The sequence below is a fragment of the Oncorhynchus mykiss genome, chromosome 11, assembly GCF_057628025.1.
Source record: "Oncorhynchus mykiss isolate SJ-2025 chromosome 11, ASM5762802v1, whole genome shotgun sequence".
NCBI classification, from domain to species: Eukaryota; Metazoa; Chordata; class Actinopteri; order Salmoniformes; family Salmonidae; genus Oncorhynchus; species Oncorhynchus mykiss.
Window position 1 is genome coordinate 86,251,032 of NC_143032.1, and position 25,007 is coordinate 86,276,038.

Sequence of the window (25,007 nt, forward strand, 5' to 3'; positions counted from 1 at the left end):
CTCTGAATCAGAGGGGTTGGGTTAACTGTGGAAGATACAACACCTCTCTGAATCAGAGGGGTTGGGTTAACTGTGGAAGATACAACACCTCTCTGAATCAGAGGGGTTGGGTTAACTGTGGAAGATACAACACCTCTCTGAATCAGAGGGGTTGGGTTAACTGTGGAAGATACAACACCTCTCTGAATCAGAGGGGTTGGGTTAACTGTGGAAGATACAACACCTCTCTGAATCAGAGGGGTTGGGTTAACTGTGGAAGATACAACACCTCTCTGAATCAGAGGGGTTGGGTTAACTGTGGAAGATACAACACCTCTCTGAATCAGAGGGGTTGGGTTAACTGTGGAAGATACAACACCTCTCTGATTCAGAGGGGTTGGGTTAACTGTGGAAGATACAACACCTCTCTGAATCAGAGGGGTTGGGTTAACTGTGGAAGATACAACACCTCTCTGATTCAGAGGGGTTGGGTTAACTGTGGAAGATACAACACCTCTGTGATTCAGAGGGGTTGGGTTAACTGTGGAAGATACAACACCTCTCTGAATCAGAGGGGTTGGGTTAACTGTGGAAGATACAACACCTCTCTGAATCAGAGGGGTTGGGTTAACTGTGGAAGATACAACACCTCTCTGAATCAGAGGGGTTGGGTTAACTGTGGAAGATACAACACCTCTCTGAATCAGAGGGGTTGGGTTAACTGTGGAAGATACAACACCTCTCTGAATCAGAGGGGTTGGGTTAACTGTGGAAGATACAACACCTCTCTGAATCAGAGGGGTTGGGTTAACTGTGGAAGATACAACACCTCTCTGAATCAGAGGGGTTGGGTTAACTGTGGAAGATACAACACCTCTCTGATTCAGAGGGGTTGGGTTAACTGTGGAAGATACAACACCTCTCTGATTCAGAGGGGTTGGGTTAACTGTGGAAGATACAACACCTCTCTGAATCAGAGGGGTTGGGTTAACTGTGGAAGATACAACACCTCTCTGAATCAGAGGGGTTGGGTTAACTGTGGAACATACATTTCAGTTGAATACAGTGTTGTAACTGGCTAGGTATCCCCTTTTCCTTGAAACAACCAAGGAGTAAAATGTCCCGTGTTTTTTATGGGGCAGTATCCTGTAAATACTGGTGGCTGAGTCAAGTGGTGCTTCTCAGCTCGGTGTTTGCTTAATAGTTCTAACCTGCCAGGAAATCTGGCTGATGCCAGAGAGAGCGACGAACCGCCCCTGCCTCCCTTCCTGCATCAAAGGTGCCCCCCCCCTCTCTCTCCCTCCCTCCCTCCCTGCATCAAAGATGCCCTCCCTCTCTCCCTGCAACAAATGTGCATCAGGGGAATTAGTCCCTTCCCCTCCCCATGCACCATCTGGTCAGGTGATGTTGCTCTTTTACCCAGCTAGCTCATTATCAGGCAGCCATCTTGGTCAACACCCACTCTGCTGTCTGTCAGAGGAGCAGCGACTCACACAACCAATCCTGTGAGGGCTAGCCGAACGAGAGGGGCAGAGGCAGAGCCCACCAAAGGAGAGGCTGTCATTCCAGCAGAGCAGAGACCTAGCGTTGTCATCCCAGTACCCAGGCCGCGCCCAGGCAGAGACCTAGCGTTGCTACCCCAGTACCCAGGCCGCGCCGCAGAGGAAAGGAGGAGAGGGCAGGGCTGCAGCTTTTGTTGAGACAGATGCACACTGGTGGCTTTTCTCCTCAGTCCTCTGTAAAAAAAACGGGAGTGAGTGAAGGGGGGAGGAGGCACGGAGAGGAAGACGAGAATTAACACCATCCATCCTTTTTTTCTATCTGGGAAGACTGCTGAGTGCTGCTCTTCTCTCTTTTCATTCCTGTTCTTATTGTATCTGGGAAGACTGCTGTCGTTCGGCACAGAGATTTTCTCTTCCTTTTCATTCCTATTGTATCTGGGAAGACTGCTGTTGTTCGGCACAAATCCTCTCCATCCCCCTCTTTGCGGCCTTTGCGTCGCCTGGACAGAGAGAGCGTTCCTGCTTTGTTGCCGTTCGTCTCTCAGCGCTCTATTCGCTGAGTCATCATGGCAGACGTTACGCCTCAGGCCGATGCCCCGACTCCCACCACTGACAAGATCACGCAGGCAGCCCGGGAGACCATCTATCTGTGTAACTTCCGCGTGTCGGTGGACGGAGAATGGCTCTGTCTCAGGGAGCTGAACGACATCTCCCTCACCCCAGACCCAGAGCCAGCCCACGAAGGTAGGTGATAGACCGTAACATAGACAGAGGGTACCTGATCCTAGATCAGCACTCCTACTGAGACTATGACCTGATCCTAGATCACCACTCCTACTGAGACTATGACCTGATCCTAGATCACCACTCCTACTGAGACTCTGTATGTCCTGATCCTAGATCACCACTCCTACTGAGACTCTGTATGTCCTGATCCTAGATCACCACTCCTACTGAGACTCTGTATGATCTGATCCTAGATCACCACTCCTACTGAGACTCTGGCCTGATCCTAGATCACCACTCCTACTGAGACATGACCTGATCCTAGATCACCACTCCTACTGAGACTATGACCTGATCCTAGATCACCACTCCTACTGAGACTGACCTGATCCTAGATCACCACTCCTACTGAGACTATGACCTGATCCTAGATCACCACTCCTACTGAGACTATGACCTGATCCTAGATCACCACTCCTACTGAGATTATGACCTGATCCTAGATCACCACTCCTACTGAGACTATGACCTGATCCTAGATCACCACTCCTACTGAGACTATGATCTGATCCTAGATCACCACTCCTACTGAGACTATGACCTGATCCTAGATCACCACTCCTACTGAGATTATGACCTGATCCTAGATCACCACTCCTACTGAGACTATGACCTGATCCTAGATCACCACTCCTACTGAGACTATGACCTGATCCTAGATCACCACTCCTACTGAGACTATGACCTGATCCTAGATCACCACTCCTACTGAGACTCTGTATGTCCTGATCCTAGATCACCACTCCTACTGAGACTATGACCTGATCCTAGATCACCACTCCTACTGAGACTATGACCTGATCCTAGATCACCACTCCTACTGAGACTATGATCTGATCCTAGATCACCACTCCTACTGAGACTATGACCTGATCCTAGATCACCACTCCTACTGAGACTATGACCTGATCCTAGATCACCACTCCTACTGAGACTATGACCTGATCCTAGATCACCACTCCTACTGAGACTATGACCTGATCCTAGATCACCACTCCTACTGAGACTATGACCTGATCCTAGATCACCACTCCTACTGAGACTATGACCTGATCCTAGATCACCACTCCCAGGAGGAGGAATTAATGGAATTTTACAGTATTTCAATTTAAAAGAAGAAAATGACATGTATTTTGTTGTTGTAGTGGAGACCATAAAATATATATATATTTATATGTATAATATATATATATTTTTTTGTTTAGCTCATAATTAAATGTTGAAGTATGCATTGAGGTGTCTGTAATAAAATAAACTTGCCAAAAACATGTAGACATTTAATAAATGGATTGTTATAACTTCCTAAATATATTTTACAACGGAGGGGGGTGTACCAAGATGGAGGCACGGTGGCTTCAACACAGCGCCCCCTATCTGTCATCTAGTGTATATATAAATCATAGAATTTCACACTTGAATTTATTCAACATTAAATACTGCTACTTTTTAATGATATGATACTTTCTATGAGAGCCACCAAAACAGTGGAAAACGGTCAAAGGGAACTCCCTCTACTGGTGATTTGTTGTTATTACTTTATTTAACCTTTTATTTAACGAGGCAGTTAAGAACTAATTCTTATTTACAATGACGGCCTACCCAAAAGACCTCGTGCGGGGACGGGGACAGGGATTAAAAATATAGGACAAAACACACATCACGACAAGAGAGACAACGCTATGTTGTTGTCTTTAGGTCTGTCTTTATGTAGTAAGGCAGCCACACATGACAACACAGCAGGGTAGTAACACAACGTGGTAGCAACACAGCATGGTAGCAACACAACGTGGTAGCAACACAGCATGGTAGCAACATAACATGGTAGCAACACAAAACATGGTACAAACATTATTGGGCTCAGACAACAGCACAAAGGGCAAGAAGGTAGAGTCAGGTTTGTAGGCCTCCTTGCTCGCATACACTTTTTAAGTTCTGCCCGCAAGTGTTCTATAGGATGAGGTCAGGGCTTTGTGATGGCCACTCCAATACGTTGACTTCGTTGTCCTTAAGCCATTTTGCCACAACTCTGGAAGTATGCTTGGGGGTCATTGTCCATGTGGAAGACCCATTTGCGACCAAGCTTTATCTTCCTGACTGATGTCTTGAGACGTTGCTTCATCATATCCACATCCAGACAGGTGTGTGCTTTTCCAAATCATGTCCAATCAATTGGATTTACCACTGTTGGACTCCAATGAAGTTGTAGAAACATCTCAAGGATAGAGGGCATTGGGTTCTATAACTGATATGAAGTATTATGTTTGCCAGATTGTAAATGGGATGTTTAGTTTCCTGTTGATTTTGACTCCATAAGCTCAGTGACCATGTTTTTTAAATTACAGTTTGTCATCAAGCCAGATACCATTATATTTGTAGGAAGGAATTCCCTCAATTTGTGTCATTAGTCGTTAGAAAAATAGAAAAAAACATCCTCTCTCTGTCTACTGGGAGCAGGTTGAAATGACAGAAACAATGTCCTCTCTCTGTCTACTGGGAGCAGGTTGAAATGACAGCAGCAACGTCCTCTCTCTGGGAGCAGGTTGAAATGACAGCAGCGACGTCCTCTCTCTGGGAGCAGGTTAAAATGACAGCAGCAATGTCCTCTCTCTGGGAGCAGGTTGAAATGACAGCAGCAATGTCCTCTCTCTGGGAGCAGGTTGAAATGACAGCAGCGATGTCCTCACTCTGGGAGCAGGTTGAAATGACAGCAGCGATGTCCTCACTCTGGGAGCAGGTTGAAATGACAGCAGCGATGTCCTCACTCTGTCTACTGGGAGCAGGTTGAAATGACAGCAGCGATGTCCTCTCTCTGGGAGCAGGTTGAAATTACAGCAGCGATGTCCTCTCTCTGTCTACTGGGAGCAGGTTGAAATGACAGCAGCGACATCCTCTCTCTGGGAGCAGGTTGAAATGACAGCAGCGACGTCCTCTCTCTGGGAGCAGGTTGAAATGACAGCAGTGATGTCCTCTCTCTTGTCTATTGGGAGCAGGTTGAAATGACAGCAGTGATGTCCTCTCTCTGGGAGCAGGTTGAAATGACAGCAGCGATGTCCTCACTCTGGGAGCAGGTTGAAATGACAGCAGCGATGTCCTCTCTCTGGGAGCAAGTTGAAATGACAGCAGCAATGTCCTCTCTCTGGGAGCAGGTTGAAATGACAGCAGCGATGTCCTCTCTCTGGGAGCAGGTTGAAATGACAGCAGCGATGTCCTCTCTCTAGGAGCAGGTTGAAATGACAGCAGCGACGTCCTCTCTCTGGGAGCAGGTTGAAATGACAGCAGCAATGTCCTCACTCTGTCTATTGGGAGCAGGTTGAAATGACAGCAGCAATGTCCTCTCTCTGTCTATTGGGAGCAGGTTGAAATGACAGCAGCAATGTCCTCTCTCTGTCTATTGGGAGCAGGTTGAAATGACAGCAGCAATGTCCTCTCTCTGTCTATTGGGAGCAGGTTGAAATGACAGCAGCAATGTCCTCTCTCTGTCTATTGGGAGCAGGTTGAAATGACAGCAGCAATGTCCTCTCTCTGTCTATTGGGAGCAGGTTGAAATGACAGCAGCAATGTCCTCTCTCTGTCTATTGGGAGCAGGTTGAAATGACAGCAGCAATGTCCTCTCTCTGTCTATTGGGAGCAGGTTGAAATGACAGCAGCAATGTCCTCTCTCTGTCTATTGGGAGCAGGTTGAAATGACAGCAGCAATGTCCTCTCTCTGGGAGCAGGTTGAAATGACAGCAGCAATGTCCTCTCTCTGGGAGCAGGTTGAAATGACAGCAGCGATGTCCTCTCTCTGTCTACTGGGAGCAGGTCACCTTCCCTTCTCAGTTTTGATATGCTCTGCCTTCAGCTGTGGCCATGGTGGCCAATGTATGTTGTACCAGGGTGTGTTGCTCAAATCTCTTCCTCTTTCTCTCCTATGTCTCCTGCCTCCTTTGTGTCCCCCTCTCTGTCACTCCAGATCCAAAGGACCCTATAGCCATCGAGCGGTTGAACCTGATGAACATGGCTAAGCTGAGCATCAAGGGTCTGATTGAGTCGGCCCTGAACCTGGGCAGGACGCTGGACTCTGACTACGCTCCGTTACAGCAGTTCTTCGTGGTCATGGAGCACTGCCTCAAACACGGACTCAAAAGTAAGGACGTGTTACAGCTATAACTATGTTATTGTTTGTTTCTAGCCTGGTCCCAGATCGGTTTGTGCTATCTTTACCAACTCGTGTAGAGTGAAAATCTGGTCCCAGATCTGTTTGTTCTCAATGTTTATTCCTCCTTGGAGTGCACTCCTCCTCTTTATAACAGTCGCATCCCTTCTGGAACATTCCTATACAGTTATGATAATGATTCTCATAAGGACGTACAGGGCCTTCAGAAAGTAGTCACATCCCTTCTGGAACATTCCTATACAGTTATGATAATGATTCTCATAAGGACGTACAGGGCCTTCAGAAAGTAGTCACATCCCTTCTGGAACATTCCTATACAGTTATGATAATGATTCCCATAAGGACGTACAGGGCCTTCAGAAAGTAGTCACATCCCTTCTGGAACATTCCTATACAGTTATGATAATGATTCTCATAAGGACGTACAGGGCCGTCAGAAAGTAGTAACATCCTTGAATCCTTCCATATTTTCTTGCTACAGTCTGAGTTTAAAATTGATTAAATGTAGATTTGTTTGTGTCACTGGCCAGCACACAATACCCCATAATGTCATAATGGAATTATGTTTTTCACAATGTTTACAAATGCATAAAAAAATGAAAAGCTTAAATGTCTTGAGTCAATAAGTATTCAATCCCTTTGTTTTGTCAAGTCTAAAACAGTTCAGGAGTACACATGTGTTTTAACAAGACACATAATAAGATGCATGGACTCACTCTGTGTTCAATAATAGTGTTTAACATGGTTTCTGAATGACTCCCTCATCTCTGTACCCTACACATATAATTTATCTGTAAGGTCCCTCAGGGAATTTCAAACACAGACTCAACAGCAAAGACCAGGGAGGTTTTCCAATGCCTCGCAAAGAATGGCCCCTGTTGGTAGATGGGTAAAAAGCAGACATTAAATATCCCTTTGAGCATGGTGAAGTTATTAATTACACTGTGTGGATGGTGTATCAATACACCCAGTCACTACAAAAATACAGGTGTCCTACTTAACTCAGTTGCCAGAGAGGAAGGAAACCGCCCAGGGATATTCCTAAACATGCTTCCTGTTGACACTAAAGTAAATCTGCAAAGAATATGGGAAAGAAATTAACTTCATGTCCTGAATACAAAGAGTTTCGGACAAATCAGACACAACGTATCACTGAGTACCACTCTTCATATGTTCAAGCATGGTGGTGGCTGCATCATGTTATGGGTCTGCTTGTCATCAGCCAGGACAAGGGAATTCTTTAGAATACAAAGAAACGGAATAGAGCTAAGCACAGGGAAAATCCTAGAGGAAAACCTAGTTCAGTCTGCTTTCCACCAGACATTAGGAGATGAATTAACCTACAGTGGGACAATAACCTCAAACACAAGGCCACATCTAGAGTGGAGTTGTTTACCAAGACGTTGTTGAATGTTCCTGAGTGGCCGAGTTACAGTTTTGACTTAAATTGAAATTAAATTGCCTTGAAAATGTATGGCAAGACTTGAAAATGTCGGTTTATCATAATCAACAACCAACTTGAAAGAGGTTGAAGAATTAAAAAAATAATAATGTGCAAATATTGTACAATCCAGGTGCGCAAAGCTCTTAAGAGACTTACCCAGAAAGACTCACAGCTGTAATCTGTGACAAAGGTGATTCTAACGTGTGTTGACTCAGGGGTGTGAATACTTATGTAAATGTAGATATTTCTGTTTCATTTTCAATAAATTTGAAAAACGGTCTAACCATGTTTTCACTTTATGATGGGGTAATGGGGTTTATGATGGGGTAATGGGGTTTATGATGGGGTAATGGGGTTTATGACGGGGTAATGGGGTTTATGACGGGGTAATGGGGTTTATGACGGGGTAATGGGGTTTATGACGGGGTAATGGGGTTTATGACGGGGTAATGGGGTTTATGACGGGGTAATGGGGTTTATGGTGGGGTAATGGGGTTTATGATGGGGTAATGGGGTTTATGGTGGGGTAATGGGGTTTATGATGGGGTAATGGGGTTTATGGTGGGGTAATGGGGTTTATGATGGGGTAATGGGGTTTATGGTGGGGTAATGGGGTTTATGATGGGGTAATGGGGTTTATGGTGGGGTAATGGGGTTTATGGTGGGGTAATGGGGTTTATGATGGGGTAATGGGGTTTATGGTGGGGTAATGGGGTTTATGGCAGGGTAATGGGGTTTATGATGGGGTAATGGGGTTTATGGTGGGGTAATGGGGTTTATGGTGGGGTAATGGGGTTTATGATGGGGTAATGGGGTTTATGGTGGGGTAATGGGGTTTATGGCAGGGTAATGGGGTTTATGACGGGGTAATGGGGTTTATGGTGGGGTAATGGGGTTTATGATGGGGTAATGGGGTTTATGACGGGGTAATGGGGTTTATGATGGGGTAATGGGGTTTATGACGGGGGTAATGGGGTTTATGACGGGGGTAATGGGGTTTATGACGGGGTAATGGGGTTTATGACGGGGTAATGGGGTTTATGATGGGGTAATGGGGTTTATGACGGGGTAATGGGGTTTATGACGGGGTAATGGGGTTTATGATGGGGTAATGGGGTTTATGATGGAGTAATGGGGTTTATGACGGGGTAATGGGGTTTATGACGGAGTAATGGGGTTTATGATGGGGTAATGGGGTTTATGATGGGGTAATGGGGTTTATGATGGGGTAATGGGGTTTATGATGGAGTAATGGGGTTTATGATGGGGTAATGGGGTTTTAGATGGGGTAATGGGGTTTATGATGGGGTAATGGGGTTTATGATGGGGTAATGAGGTTTATGACGGGGTAATGGGGTTTATGATGGGGTAATGTGTGTAGATGGGTGATGTTTTTTGTTGTTTTAATCCATTTTGAATTCAGGCTGTAACGAAACAAGATGTGTAATAAAGTCAAGGGGTGTGAATAGTTTCTGAATGTGTGTATGTGACCACTACAAGCTATTGGTTTTGTACATTTACGCAACTTAGAAGAAGAGTTTAGAGGTTTTAAGCGTAAAAAAGGAAACCTAAAGCTTTCTTGGTCTTAACCAGACCCTCTGCCTAACACCCCTCATCTGCTTGTCCTCAAACCCCCTTCCTCTGCCTAACACCCCTCATCTGCTTGTCCTCAAACCCCCTTCCTCTGCCTAACACCCCTCATCTGCTTGTCCTCAAACCCCCTTCCTCTGCCTAACACCCCTCATCCACTTGTCCTCAAACCCCCTTCCTCTGCCTAACACCCCTCATCCACTTGTCCTCAAACCCCCTTCCTCTACCGACCCACTCAGCCAAGAAGACGTTCCTGGATTTTGAACCTACTGATTCTGTTCATTCAGGATGCTTAGAAGTGCCCTGTCAGGATGATCTTAGCATTGGTGTTGTAGTATTGTTGGCCTAACGTTCCCTCTACCGACCCCCTCAGCCAAGAAGACGTTCCTGGGGCAGAACAAGTCTTTCTGGGGGGCCCTGGAGCTGGTGGAGAAACTCACCCCTGAGGCTGGAGAGATCACCGCCAGCGTCAAAGACCTGCCAGGACTCAAGTAAGACCTGCGTCTGTCTAACGCCGTCCCTAATGTCCTCTTCCTGTCTAACACTGTCCCTAATGTCCTCTACCTGACTGACTGACGCTGTCCCTAATGTCCTCTTCCCGCCTGTCTAACGCCGTCCCTAATGTCCTCTTCCTGACTGACTGACGCTGTCCCTAATGTCCTCTTCCCGCCTGTCTAACACTGTCCCTAATGTCCTCTTCCCGCCTGTCTAACGCTGTCCCTAATGTCCTCTTCCCGCCTGACTGACGCTGTCCCTAATGTCCTCTTCCCGCCTGACTAACGCCGTCCCTAAGACTGCATCTAATGTCACAATAGTAGAGTGATTTTATTTCAGCTTTTATTTCTTTCATCACATTCCCAGTGGGTCAGAAGTTTACATACACTCAATTAGTATTTGGTAGCATTGCCTTTTAAATTGTTTAACTTGGGTCAAACGTTTCAGGTAGCTTTCCACAATCTTCCCACAATAAGTTGGGTGAATTTTGGCCCATTCCTCCTGACAAAGCTGGTGTAACTGAGTCAGGTTTGTAGGCCTCCTTGCTCGCACACACTTCTTCAGTTCTGCCCACAAATGTTCTATAGGATTGAGGTCAGGGCTTTGTGGCCACTCCAATACCTTGACGTTTTGCCACAACTTTGGAAGTATGCTTGTGGTCATTGTCCATTTGGAAGACCCAATTGCGACCAAGCTTTAACTTCCTGACTGATGTCTTGAGATGTGGAAATATTGAAGCAACATCATTTTCCTACCTCATGATGCCATCTATTTTGTGAAGTGCACCAGTCCCTCCTGCAGCAAAGCACCCCCACAACATGATGCTGCCACCTCTGTGCTTCACGTGGGGATGGTGTTCTTCGGCTTGGAAGCCTCCCCCTTTTCCTCCAAAAATAACAATGGTCGTTATGACCAAACAGTTCCACTTTTGTTTTATCAGACCAGAGGACATTTCTCCAAAAGTATGATCTTTGTCCCCATGTGCAGTTGCAAACCGTAGTCTGGCTTTTTATGGCGGTTTTGGAGCAGTGGCTTCTTCCTTGCTGAGTGGCCTTTCAGGTTCTGTTGATATAGGACTTGTTTTACTGTGGATATAGATACTTTTGTACCTGTTTCCTCCAGCATCTTCACAAGGTCCTTTGCTGTTGTTCTGGGATTGATTTGCACTTTTCGCACCAAAGTACGTTCATCTCTAGGAGACAGAATGCGTCTCCTTCCTGAGCGGTATGACAGCTGCGTGGTCCCATGGTGTTTATACTTGCATACTATTGTTTGTACAGATGAATGTAGTACCTTCAGGCGTTTGGAAACTGCTCCCAAGGATGAACCAGACTTGTGGAGGTCTACAATTTCTTTTGAGGTCTTGGCTGAGGTCTTTATTTTGATTGTCCCATGATGTCAAGCAAAGAGGCACTGAGGTTGAAGGTAGGCCATGAAATACATCCACAGGTACACCTCCAATTGACTCAAATGATGTCAATTAGCCTATCAGAAGCTTCTAAAGCCATGACAGTGTATGTAAACTTCTGACCCACTGGAATTGTGATACAGTGAATTAGAAGTGAAATAATCTGTCTGTAAACAATTGTTGGAAAAATGACTTGTGTCATGCACAAAGTAGATGTCCTAACTGACTTGCCAAAACGATAGTTTGTTAATAAGACATTTGTGGATTGGTTGTATTGATGTCAACTTGTCACACGCTATCTGATTGGTGTAAATCTCTGTCACTCACCGTTCAGTTGATATGTGATTGGTGTAAACAAACCCCTGTCACTCACCAGAACCCCGTTAGGAAGAGGGCGGGCCTGGCTGCGATTGGCCCTGATGCAGAAGAAGCTGTCAGACTACATGAAGACCATCATCAACAGAAAGGACCTGCTCAGGTGTGTGTGTGTGTGTGTGAGAGCATACGTTGCCAGCGAGTTGTTCAATGAGGCCAATGGGTGTGTGTGTGTGTGCGCGCGTTAACAGTGTTGTTTAATGAGGCCGAGGGTGTGTGTGCGTGTGTGTGTGTGTGTGTGTGTGTGTGTGTGCGTTAACAGTGTTGTTTAATGAGGCCGATGGTGTGTGTGTGTGTGTGTGTGTGTGTGTGTGTGTGTGTGTGTGTGTGTGTGTGTGTGTGTGTGTGCGCGTTAACAGTGTTGTTTAATGAGGCCGATGGTGTGTGTGTGTGTGTGTGTGTGTGTGTGTGTGCGTTAACAGTGTTGTTTAATGAGGCCGATGGTGTGTGTGCGCGTTAACAGTGTTGTTTAATGAGGCCGATGGTGTGTGTGTGCGTTAACAGTGAGTTCTACGAGGCCAATGCTCTCATGATGGAGGAGGAGGGAGCCGTGATCGCCGGGCTGCTGGTTGGGTTGAACGTCATCGATGCCAACCTCTGTATGAAAGGAGAAGACCTGGACTCACAGGTTGATGTTCTACACTGTGTAGTTACACTGTAGTCAGTACACTATACATTTACACTGTAGTTAGTACACTATACATTTACACAGTAGTCAGTACACTACATTTACACTGTAGTCAGTACACTATACATTTACACTGTAGTTAGTACACTATACATTTACACTGTAGTCAGTACACTATACATTTACACTGTAGTCAGTACACTACATTTACACTGTAGTCAGTACACTATACATTTACACTGTAGTTAGTACACTATACATTTACACTGTAGTTACACTGTAGTCAGTACACTATACATTTACACTGTAGTTACACTGTAGTCAGTACACTACATTTACACTGTAGTTAGTACACTATACATTTATACTGTAGTCAGTACACTATACATTTACACTGTAGTCAGTACACTATACATTTACACTGCAGTCAGTACACTATACATTTACACTGTAGTTACACTGTAGTCAGTACACTATACATTTACACTGTAGTCAGTACACTATACATTTACACTGTAGTTAGTACACTATACATTTACACTGTAGTTAGTACACTATACATTTACACTGTAGTTAGTACACTATACATTTACACTGTAGTTAGTACACTATACATTTACACTGTAGTCAGTACACTACATTTACACTGTAGTTAGTACACTATACATTTACACTGTAGTCAGTACACTATACATTTACAAAGGGTCTGAATACTTTCCAAAGCGGCTGTATTACCTTCATTTGACCGGGACAATCCACACCTTTTATAAACATGACAGATTTATCCAGACAGCTAGTTTTCAACTGCAGAACCTTGATTCTGTGTTTCTCTGAAGTGTTCATGCCAGTGTCTGTCTGTTTCCTGTTCCCAGGTCGGGGTGATAGACTTCTCCATGTATCTTAAGGATGGAGGTCACAGCAGCAAGACTGTAGAAGGGTGAGTTCCTCCTCTCCTCACCTTGAGGAGACACGGCCCCAGTGCTGAGGAGACACGGCCCTAGTGCTGAGGAGACACGGCCCTAGTGTTGATGAGACACGGCCCTAGTGCTGAGGAGACACGGCCCTAGTGCTGAGGAGACACGGCCCTAGTGCTGAGGAGACACGGCCCTAGTGCTGAGGAGACACGGCCCTAGTGCTGAGGAGACACGGCCCTAGAGAGACACGGCCCTAGAGAGACACGGCCCTAGTGTTGAGGAGATACAGCCCTAGTGTTGAGGAGAGACGGCCCTAGAAAGACACGGCCCTAGTGTTGAGGAGACACGGCCCTAGTGTTGAGGAGACACGGCCCTAGTGTTGAGGAGACACGGCCCTAGTGTTGAGGAGAGACACGGCCCTAGAGAGACACGGCCCTAGAGAGACACGGCCCTAGAGAGACACGGCCCTAGAGAGACACGGCCCTAGAGAGACACGGCCCTAGTGTTGAGGAGACATGGCCCTAGTGTTGAGGAGACACGGCCCTAGAGAGACACGGCCCTAGAGAGACACGGCCCTAGAGAGACACGGCCCTAGAGAGACACGGCCCTAGTGTTGAGGAGACACGGCCCTAGTGTTGAGGAGAGACACGGCCCTAGAGAGACACGGCCCTAGAGAGACACGGCCCTAGAGAGACACGGCCCTAGAGAGACACGGCCCTAGAGAGACACGGCCCTAGTGTTGAGGAGACATGGCCCTAGTGTTGAGGAGACACGGCCCTAGAGAGACACGGCCCTAGAGAGACACGGCCCTAGAGAGACACGGCCCTAGTGCTGAGGAGACACGGCCCTAGTGCTGAGGAGACACGGCCCTAGTGCTGAGGAGACACGGCCCTAGAGAGACACGGCCCTAGTGTTGAGGAGACACGGCCCTAGAGAGACACGGCCCTAGAGAGACACGGCCCTAGAGAGACACGGCCCTAGTGTTGAGGAGACACGGCCCTAGAGAGACACGGCCCTAGAGAGACACGGCCCTAGTGTTGAGGAGACACGGCCCTAGTGTTGAGGAGACATGGCCCTAGTGTTGAGGAGACACGGCCCTAGAGAGACACGGCCCTAGAGAGACACGGCCCTAGAGAGACACGGCCCTAGAGAGACACGGCCCTAGAGAGACACGGCCCTAGTGTTGAGGAGACACGGCCCTAGAGAGACACGGCCCTAGAGAGACACGGCCCTAGAGAGACACGGCCCTAGAGAGACACTGCCCTAGTGTTGAGGAGACAAGGCCCTAGTGTTGAGGAGACACGGCCCTAGTGCTGAGGAGACACGGCCCTAGTGCTGAGGAGACACGGCCCTAGTGCTGAGGAGACACGGCCCTAGTGCTGAGGAGACACGGCCCTAGTGCTGAGGAGACACGGCCCTAGAGAGACACGGCCCTAGTGTTGAGGAGACACGGCCCTAGTGTTGAGGAGACACGGCCCTAGTGTTGAGGAGACACGGCCCTAGAGAGACACGGCCCTAGAGAGACACGGCCCTAGAGAGACACGGCCCTAGAGAGACACGGCCCTAGAGAGACACGGCCCTAGAGACACGGCCCTAGAGAGACACGGCCCTAGAGAGACACGGCCCTAGTGTTGAGGAGACAAAGCCCTAGTGTTGAGGAGACAAAGCCCTAGTGCTGAGGAGACACGGCCCTAGTGCTGAGGAGACAAGGCCCTAGTGCTGAGGAGACACGGCCCTAGTGCTGAGGAGACACGGCCCTAGTGCTGAGGAGACACGGCCCTAGTGTTGAGGAGACACGGCCCTAGTGTTGAGGAGACACGGCCCTAGTGTTGAGGAGACACGGCCCTAGTGTTGAGGAGACACGGCCCTAGTGTTGAGGAGACACGGCCCTAGTGTTGAGGAGACACGGCCCTAGAGAGACACGGCCCTAGAGAGACACGGCCCTAGAGAGACACGGCCCTAGAGAGACACGGCCCTAGAGAGACACGGCCCTAGTGTTGAGGAGACACGGCCCTAGTGTTGAGGAGACACGGCCCTAGTGTTGAGGAGACACGGCCCTAGTGTTGAGGAGACACGGCCCTAGGGAGACACGGCCCTAGAGAGACACGGCCCTAGAGAGACACGGCCCTAGTGTTGAGGAGACATGGCCCTAGTGTTGAGGAGACACGGCCCTAGAGAGACACGGCCCTAGAGAGACACGGCCCTAGAGAGACACGGCCCTAGTGTTGAGGAGACACGGCCCTAGTGTTGAGGAGACACGGCCCTAGTGTTGAGGAGACACGGCCCTAGTGTTGAGGAGACACGGCCCTAGTGTTGAGGAGACACGGCCCTAGTGTTGAGGAGACACGGCCCTAGTGTTGAGGAGACACGGCCCTAGTGTTGAGGAGACACGGCCCTAGAGAGACACGGCCCTAGAGAGACACGGCCCTAGAGAGACACGGCCCTAGAGAGACACGGCCCTAGTGTTGAGGAGACACGGCCCTAGAGAGACACGGCCCTAGTGTTGAGGAGACACGGCCCTAGTGTTGAGGAGACACGGCCCTAGTGTTGAGGAGACACGGCCCTAGTGTTGAGGAGACACGGCCCTAGTGTTGAGGAGACACGGCCCTAGTGTTGAGGAGACACGGCCCTAGTGTTGAGGAGACACGGCCCTAGTGTTGAGGAGACACGGCCCTAGTGTTGAGGAGACACGGCCCTAGTGTTGAGGAGACACGGCCCTACTGTTGAGGAGACACGGCCCTAGAGAGACACGGCCCTAGTGTTGAGATACACGGCCCTAGTGTTGAGATACACGGCCCTAGTGTTGAGAGACACGGCCCTAGTGTTGAGAGACACGGCTCTAGTGTTGAGAGACACGGCCCTAGTGTTGAGAGACACGGCCCTAGTGTTGAGAGACACGGCCCTAGTGTTGAGAGACACGGCCCTAGTGTTGAGAGACACGGCCCTAGTGTTGAGAGACACGGCCCTAGTGTTGAGAGACACGGCCCTAGTGTTGAGGAGACACGGCCCTAGAGAGACACGGCCCTAGTGTTGAGATACACGGCCCTAGTGTTGAGAGACACGGCCCTAGTGTTGAGAGACACGGCCCTACATACTTACCACATGTTTTGTATTTTGTCTCGTCTCCCACCAGGGATGGACAGATCACAGCCATCCTGGACCAGAAGAACTACGTTGAGGAGCTCAACAGACACCTGAGTGCTTCGGTCAACAACCTGCAGGCCAAAGTGGACACTATGGAGAAGTCCAACACCAAGCTCACTGAAGAGGTGGGCTGGTTAGTTTCTACCTGGTTCTCATTTCTACCGTGCGTTCTGCCACTGCACTATGGTGCCGAGAGGTGCTTTTCTAGAAGCCCACTGGTGTGTGGTCTGTCCAGTTTGCAGTAGACTACATTAGTAATGTATGTTTGTAACCTGCTGTGTTGTCTGTCCAGCTTGCAGTAGCCAACAACCGGATCATCACCCTACAAGAGGATGTAGAACGAGTCAAGGAGGAGAGCTCCTACCAGCTAGAGTCCAGTCGCAAGGTTGTCCACCCCTCAAACATTTTCAGAAATATCTCGTATGTAGGGTGTACTTGGCTGTATGTTGTAGGGTGTACTTGGCTGTATGTTGTAGGGTGTACTTGGCTGTATGTTGTAGGGTGTACTTGGCTGTATGTTGTAGGGTGTACTTGTCTGTTTGTTGTAGGGTGTACTTGTCTGTTTGTTGTAGGGTGTACTTGTCTGTTTGTTGTAGGGTGTACTTGGCTGTATGTTGTAGGGTGTACTTGGCTGTATGGTGTACCAGGCTGTATGTTGTAGGGTGTAATAATTGAGTTGTATATCATGTAATGTGCTCCATGTTGTCTCGCCAGGCGTCGCGGTCAGGGGACGGCTTGGCAGACGGCCAGGTGCTGGGAGAGGCACGCAAACAGCTTAAGGAGGAAACTCTGCTACGATTGGTCAGTTTCTCTCTCTGTTCGTCCCCTTTATTCCTGACATGGATCAGATATTTCCTCCCTCCTCTATCCCCCTCAGGACATGGAGTTGGAGGTGCAGATTAGAGGTCGACCGATCAATCGGAATGGCCGATTTAATTAGGGCCTATTTCAAGTTTTCATAACAATCGGTAATCTGTATTTTTGGCCACCGGTTTGCCGAATTATTAAAAACATTTTTTTTTTTTACACATTTAATTTACCAGGCAAGACAGTTAAGAACACATTCTTATTTTCAATGACTGCCTAGGAACAGTGGGTTAACTGGTCTAGGAACAGTGGGTTAACTGGCCTAGGAACAGTGGGTTAACTGGTCTAGGAACAGTGGGTTAACTGGTCTAGGAACAGTGGGTTAACTGGTCTAGGAACAGTGGGTTAACTGGTCTAGGAACAGTGGGTTAACTGGTCTAGGAACAGTGGGTTAACTGGTCTAGGAACAGTGGGTTAACTGGTCTAGGAACAGTGGGTTAACTGGTCTAGGAACAGTGGGTTAACTGGTCTAGGAACAGTGGGTTAACTGGTCTAGGAACGGTGGGTTAACTGGTCTAGGAACAGTGGGTTAACTGGTCTAGGAACGGTGGGTTAACTGGTCTAGGAACAGTGGGTTAACTGGTCTAGGAACGGTGGGTTAACTGGCCTAGGAACAGTGGGTTAACTGGTCTAGGAACAGTGGGTTAACTGGTCTAGGAACAGTGGGTTAACTGGTCTAGGAACAGTGGGTTAACTGGTCTAGGAACAGTGGGTTAACTGGTCTAGGAACAGTGGGTTAACTGGTCTAGGAACAGTGGGTTAACTGGTCTAGGAACAGTGGGTTAACTGGTCTAGGAACAGTGGGTTAACTGGTCTAGGAACAGTGGGTTAACTGGTCTAGGAACAGTGGGTTAACTGGTCTAGGAACAGTGGGTTAACTGGTCTAGGAACAGTGGGTTAACTGGTCTAGGAACAGTGGGTTAACTGGTCTAGGAACAGTGGGTTAACTGGTCTAGGAACAGTGGGTTAACTGGTCTAGGAACAGTGGGTTAACTGGTCTAGGAACAGTGGGTTAACTGGTCTAGGAACAGTGGGTTAACTGGTCTAGGAACAGTGGGTTAACTGGTCTAGGAACAGTGGGTTAACTGGTCTAGGAACAGTGGGTTAACTGGTCTAGGAACGGTGGGTTAACTGGTCTAGGAACGGTGGGTTAACTGGTCTAGGAACGGTGGGTTAACTGGTCTAGGAACGGTGGGTTAACTGGCCTAGGAACGGTGGGTTAACTGGCCTAGGAACAGTGGGTTAACTGGTCTAGGAACAGTGGGTTAACTGGTCTAGGAACAGTGGGTTAACTGGTCTAGGAACGGTGGGTTAACTGCCTTGTTCAGGGGCAGAACGACAGATTACCTTGTCAGCTCTGGGATTCGTTTTTGCAACCTTCCGGTTACTAGTCCAACTCTCTAACCACCTGCCTTACATTTGCACTCCACGAGGAAACTGCGTGGCAGGCTGGCTACCTGTTATGCGAGTGCAGCAAGGAGCCAAGGTCAGGTGCTAGCTAGCATAAAACTTAACTTATAAAAAAATAATCAATCTTAACATAATCACTAGTTAACTACACATGGTTGATGATATTACTAGGTTAACTAGCATTGTCCTGCGTTGCATATAATTGATGCGGTGCCTGTTAGTTAATCATTGAATCATAGTCTACGTCACCAAACGGGTGATTTAACAAGCGCATTCGCAAAAAAAAGCCCCGTCGTTGCACCAATGTACCTAACCAAAAACACCTTTCTTAAAATCAATACACAAGTATATATTTTTAAACCTGCATATTTAGTTAATAATGCCTGCTAACGTGAATTTCCTTGAACTAGGGAAATTGTGTCACTTCTCTTGCGTTCCATGCAAGTAGTCAGGGTATATGCAGCAGTTTGGGCCACCTGGCTCGTTGCGAAATGTGTGAAGACCATTTCTTCCTAACAAAGACCGTAATTAATTAGCCAGAATTGTACATAATTATGACATAACATTGAAGGTTGTGCAATGTAACAGCAATATTTAGACTTAGGGATGCCACCCGTTAGATAGAATACCGAACGGTTCCGTATTTCTGTGTGTTATTATGTTATAATTAAGTCTCTGATTTGATAGAGCAGTCTGACTGAGTGGTGGTAGGCACCAGCAGGCTCGTAAGCATTCATTCAAACAGCACTTTAGTGCGTTTTGCCAGCAGCTCTTCATTGTGCTTCAAGCATTGAGCTGTTTATGACTTCAAGCCCATCATCTCCCGAGATGAGGCTGGTGTAACCGAAGTGAAATGGCTGGCTAGTTAGCGGGGTGCGCGCTAATAGCGTTTCAAACGTCACTTGCTCTGAGACTTGGAGTAGTTGTTCCCCTTGCTCTGCATGGGTAACGCTGCTTTGATGGTAGCTGTTGTCGATGTGTTCCTGGTTCGAGCTCAGGGAGGACCGAGAGGGACGGAAGCTATACTGTTATACTGGCATTACTAAAGTGCCTATAAGAACATCCAATAGTCAAAGGTATATGAAATACAAATGGTATAGAGGGAAATAGTCCTATAATTCCTATAATAACTACAACCTAAAACTTATTACCTGGGAATATTGAAGACTCATGTTAAAAAGGAACCACCAGCTTTCATATGTTCTCATGTTCTGAGCAAGGAATTTAAACGTTAGCTTTCTTACATGGCACATATTGCACTTTTACTTTCTTCTCCAACACTTTGTTTTTGCATAATTTACACCAAATTGAACATGTTTCATTATTTATTTGAGGTTAATTTGATATTATTGATGTATTATATTAAGTTTGTCATGTACTGTCATGTTGTCTTGTCTCTGTCCTTTCCCTTCACCCTGTCTCCCTCTGCTGGTCGTGTTAGGTTACCTTTTCTCCCCCGCTTTCCCCCAGCTGTCCCTTGTCTCCTCTAACTACCCATTCACCCCGTTCCCCACCTGTTCCCTTTTTCCCTCTGATTAGGTCCCTATATCTCTCTCTGTTTCTGCTCCTGTCCTTGTCGGATTCTTGTTTGTGTTATTCATGCCTGAACCAGACTATCGTCATGTTTGCTGCAACCTTGTCCTGTCCTGTCGGAATCTGCCGGTCCATCTGAGCCTACCTATGTTTTGTCATTAAAGAAGCTCTGTTTACGTTAATTCGCTTTTGGGTCCTCATTCACGCACCGTAACAGAAGAATCCGACCAAGAATGGACCCAGCGACTTCGGATCCTCTCCACTCAGCCGTCGAGATCCAGGGAGCGATGCTAGGCAGACACAAGCAGGAATTGTCTGCTGCTCGACATGCCGTTGAGACCCTGGCCACCCAAGTCTCCAACCTCACAGAACAGGTTCACCATCTCCGCCTCGATCCGCCGGCCACTTCCAGGGCTTTCGAATCTCCGGAGCCCAGAACCAATAACCCGCCGTGTTACTCTGGGGAGCCCACTGAATGCCGCTCGTTCCTCACCCAGTGTGATATTGTGTTTTCTCTCCAGCCCAACACTTACTCCAGGAGCACTGCTCGTGTCGCCTACGTCATATCTCTCCTTATTGGACGGGCTCGTGAGTGGGGCACGGCAATCTGGGAGGCAAGGGCTGAGTGTACTAACCAGTATCAAGACTTTAAGGAGGAGATGATACGGGTTTTTGATCGATCTGTTTTTGGGGAGGAGGCTTCCAGGGCCCTGTCTTCCCTATGTCAAGGCAATCGATCCATAACAGACTACTCTATTGAGTTTCGCACTCTTGCTGTCTCCAGTGGCTGGAACGAGCCGGCCTTGCTCGCTCGTCTTCTGGAGGGTTTCCGCGCAGAGGTAAAGGATGAGATTCTCTCCCGGGAGGTTCCTTCCAGCGTGGATTCCTTGATTGAACTCGCTATTCGCATTGAGCGACGGGTTGATCTTCATCACCGAGCTCGTGGAAAGGAGCTCGCGCTCTCCGTCGCCTCCCTCTCCGCATCACTACCATCTTCCTCTGCCGGCTCGGGTGCTGAGCCCATGCAGCTGGGAGGTATCCGCATCTCGACTAAGGAGAGGGAACGGAGAATCACCAACCGCCTCTGTCTCTATTGCGGTTCCGCTGGTCATTTTGTCACTTCATGTCCAGTAAAAGGCCAGAGCTCGTCAGTAAGCGGAGGGCTACTGGTGAGCGCTACTACTCCTGTCTCTCCTTCAAGATCCTGCACTACCTTGTCGGTCCATCTACGCTGGACCGGTTCGTCAGCTTCCTGCAGTGCCTTAATAGACTCTGGGGCGGAGGGCTGTTTTATGGACGAGACCTGGGCTCGGGAACATGACATTCCTCTCAGACAGTTAAAGGAGCCCACGGCCTTGTTCGCCCTGGATGGTAGTCCTCTCCCCAGGATTCAGCGTGAGACGCTACCTTTAACCCTCACTGTTTCTGGTAATCATAGTGAAACCATTTCTTTTTTAATTTTTCGTTCACCTTTTACACCTGTTGTTTTGGGCCATCCCTGGCTAGTTTGTCATAATCCTTCCATTAATTGGTCTAGTAATTCTATCCTCTCCTGGAACGTCTCTTGTCATGTGAAATGTTTAATGTCTGCTATCCCTCCTGTTTCCTCTGTCTCTTCTTCACAGGAGGAGCCTGGTGATTTGACAGGGGTGCCGGAGGAATATCACGATCTGCGCACGGTGTTCAGTCGGTCCAGGGCCACCTCTCTTCCTCCACACCGGTCGTATGATTGTAGTATTGATCTCCTTCCGGGAACCACCCCCCCCCGGGGTAGACTATACTCTCTGTCGGCTCCCGAACGTAAGGCTCTCGAAGATTATTTGTCTGTAGCTCTTGACGCCGGTACCATAGTCCCCTCCTCCTCTCCCGCCGGAGCGGGGTTTTTTTTTGTCAAGAAGAAGGACGGGTCTCTGCGCCCCTGCATAGATTATCGAGGGCTGAATGACATAACAGTGAAGAATCGTTATCCGCTTCCTCTTATGTCTTCAGCCTTCGAGATCCTGCAGGGAGCCAGGTTTTTCACTAAGTTGGACCTTCGTAACGCTTACCATCTCGTGCGCATCAGGGAGGGGGACGAGTGGAAGACGGCGTTTAACACTCCGTTAGGGCACTTTGAATACCGGGTTCTTCCTTTCGGCCTCGCTAACGCTCCAGCTGTCTTTCAGGCATTAGTCAATGATGTCCTGAGAGACATGCTGAACATCTTTGTTTTCGTTTACCTTGACGATATCCTGATTTTTTCACCGTCACTCCAGATTCATGTTCAGCACGTTCGACGTGTCCTCCAGCGCCTTTTAGAGAATTGTCTTTTTGTGAAGGCTGAGAAGTGCACTTTTCATGCCTCCTCCGTCACATTTCTCGGTTCTGTTATTTCCGCTGAAGGCATTAAGATGGATCCCGCTAAGGTCCAAGCTGTCATTGATTGGCCCGTCCCTAAGTCACGCGTCGAGCTGCAGCGCTTTCTCGGCTTCGCGAACTTCTATCGTCGTTTCATCCGTAATTTCGGTCAGGTGGCAGCTCCTCTCACAGCCCTTACTTCTGTCAAGACGTGCTTTAAGTGGTCCGTTTCCGCCCAGGGAGCTTTTGATCTCCTCAAGAATCGTTTTACATCCGCTCCTATCCTTGTTACACCTGACGTCTCTAGACAGTTCGTTGTCGAGGTTGACGCGTCAGAGGTGGGAGTGGGAGCCATCCTTTCTCAGCGCTCCCTCTCTGACGACAAGGTCCACCCATGCGCGTATTTTTCTCATCGCCTGTCGCCGTCGGAACGTAACTATGATGTGGGTAACCGCGAACTGCTCGCCATCCGGTTAGCCCTAGGCGAATGGCGACAGTGGTTGGAGGGGGCGACCGTTCCTTTTGTCGTTTGGACTGACCATAGGAACCTTGAGTACATCCGTTCTGCCAAACGACTTAATGCGCGTCAGGCGCGTTGGGCGCTGTTTTTCGCTCGTTTCGAGTTCGTGATTTCTTATCGTCCGGGCTCTAAGAACACCAAGCCTGATGCTTTGTCTCGTCTCTTCAGTTCTTCAGTAGCCTCCACTGACCCCGAGGGGATTCTCCCTGAGGGGCGTGTTGTCGGGTTGACTGTCTGGGGAATTGAGAGGCAGGTAAAGCAAGCACTCACTCAAACTCCGTCGCCGCGCGCTTGTCCTAGGAACCTTCTTTTCGTTCCCGTTCCTACTCGTCTGGCCGTTCTTCAGTGGGCTCACTCTGCCAAGTTAGCCGGCCACCCTGGCGTTCGGGGTACGCTTGCTTCCATTCGCCAGCGTTTCTGGTGGCCCACCCGGGAGCATGACACGCGTCGTTTCGTGGCTGCTTGTTCGGTCTGCGCGCAGACTAAGTCCGGTAACTCTCCTCCTGCCGGCCGTCTCAGGCCGCTTCCTATTCCCTCTCGACCGTGGTCTCACATCGCCTTAGATTTTGTCACCGGACTGCCTTCGTCAGCGGGGAAGACTGTTATTCTTACGGTTGTCGATAGGTTCTCTAAGGCGGCTCATTTCATTCCCCTTGCTAAGCTTCCTTCTGCTAAAGAGACGGCACAAATCATCATCGAGAATGTTTTCAGAATTCATGGCCTTCCGTCAGACGTCGTTTCGGACAGAGGTCCGCAATTCACGTCTCAATTTTGGAGGGAGTTTTGCCGTTTGATTGGGGCTTCCGTCAGTCTCTCTTCCGGCTTTCACCCCCAGTCTAACGGTCAAGCAGAACGGGCCAATCAGACTATTGGTCGCATCTTACGCAGTCTTTCTTTTCGCAACCCTGCGTCTTGGTCAGAACAGCTCCCCTGGGCAGAATACGCCCACAACTCGCTTCCTTCGTCTGCGACCGGGCTATCTCCTTTTCAGAGTAGCCTCGGGTACCAGCCTCCGTTGTTCTCATCTCAGTTCGCCGAGTCCAGCGTCCCCTCCGCTCAGGCTTTTGTCCAACGTTGCGAGCGCACCTGGAAGAGGGTCAGGTCTGCACTTTGCCGTTATAGGGCGCAGACTGTGAGAGCTGCTAATAAGCGTAGAACGAAGAGCCCTAGATATTGTCGCGGTCAGAGAGTTTGGCTCTCCACTCAGAACCTTCCCCTTAAGACGGCTTCTCGCAAGTTGACCCCGCGGTTCATTGGTCCATTCCGTATCTCTCAGGTCATTAATCCTGTCGCAGTGCGACTTCTTCTTCCGCGATATCTTCGTCGCGTCCACCCGGTCTTCCATGTCTCCTGTGTTAAGCCCGTTCTTCGCGCCCCCGCTCGTCTTCCCCCCCCCCCCCCCCATCCTTGTCGAGGGCGCACCTATCTACAGGGTCCGTAAAATCTTGGACATGCGTCCTCGGGGCCGTGGTCATCAGTACCTAGTTGACTGGGAGGGGTACGGTCCTGAGGAGAGGAGTTGGGTTCCCTCTCGGGACGTGCTGGACCGTGCGCTGATTGATGATTTCCTCCGTTGCCGCCAGGTTTCCTCCTCGAGTGCGCCAGGAGGCGCTCGGTGAGTGGGGGGGTACTGTCATGTACTGTCATGTTGTCTTGTCTCTGTCCTTTCCCTTCACCCTGTCTCCCTCTGCTGGTCGTGTTAGGTTACCTTTTCTCCCCCGCTTTCCCCCAGCTGTCCCTTGTCTCCTCTAACTACCCATTCACCCCGTTCCCCACCTGTTCCCTTTTTCCCTCTGATTAGGTCCCTATATCTCTCTCTGTTTCTGCTCCTGTCCTTGTCGGATTCTTGTTTGTTTGTGTGTCTCATGCCTGAACCAGACTATCATCGTGTTTGCTGCAACATTGTCCTGTCCTGTCGG

At 48.7% G+C, this 25,007-nt stretch overlaps 1 protein-coding gene across 4 annotated transcripts in view; it reads left to right on the forward strand.

Moving 5' to 3' along the window:
- The window catches only part of LOC110535141 (protein RUFY3), a 62,436-nt gene that overhangs the window by 16,710 nt on the left and 20,719 nt on the right, over positions 1–25,007 (forward strand). For 2 of the 4 annotated variants that reach the window (XR_016484739.1, XM_036936564.2), the window contains exons 1-9: positions 1,010–2,225; positions 6,220–6,393; positions 9,831–9,948; positions 11,737–11,838; positions 12,240–12,363; positions 13,236–13,300; positions 16,411–16,546; positions 16,714–16,806; positions 17,136–17,222. Coding sequence is in view for 2 of the 4 variants with exons in the window: in XM_036936564.2 (XP_036792459.2) it covers positions 2,048–2,225; positions 6,220–6,393; positions 9,831–9,948; positions 11,737–11,838; positions 12,240–12,363; positions 13,236–13,300; positions 16,411–16,546; positions 16,714–16,806; positions 17,136–17,222 (1,077 nt within the window). In the remaining 2 variants the exon portion in view is untranslated. Of the gene's footprint in view, positions 1–1,009; positions 2,226–6,219; positions 6,394–9,830; positions 9,949–11,736; positions 11,839–12,239; positions 12,364–13,235; positions 13,301–16,410; positions 16,547–16,713; positions 16,807–17,135; positions 17,223–25,007 lie in introns of those variants that run through there. The other 2 variants (XR_016484738.1, XM_036936563.2) reach the window with 1 other exon arrangement.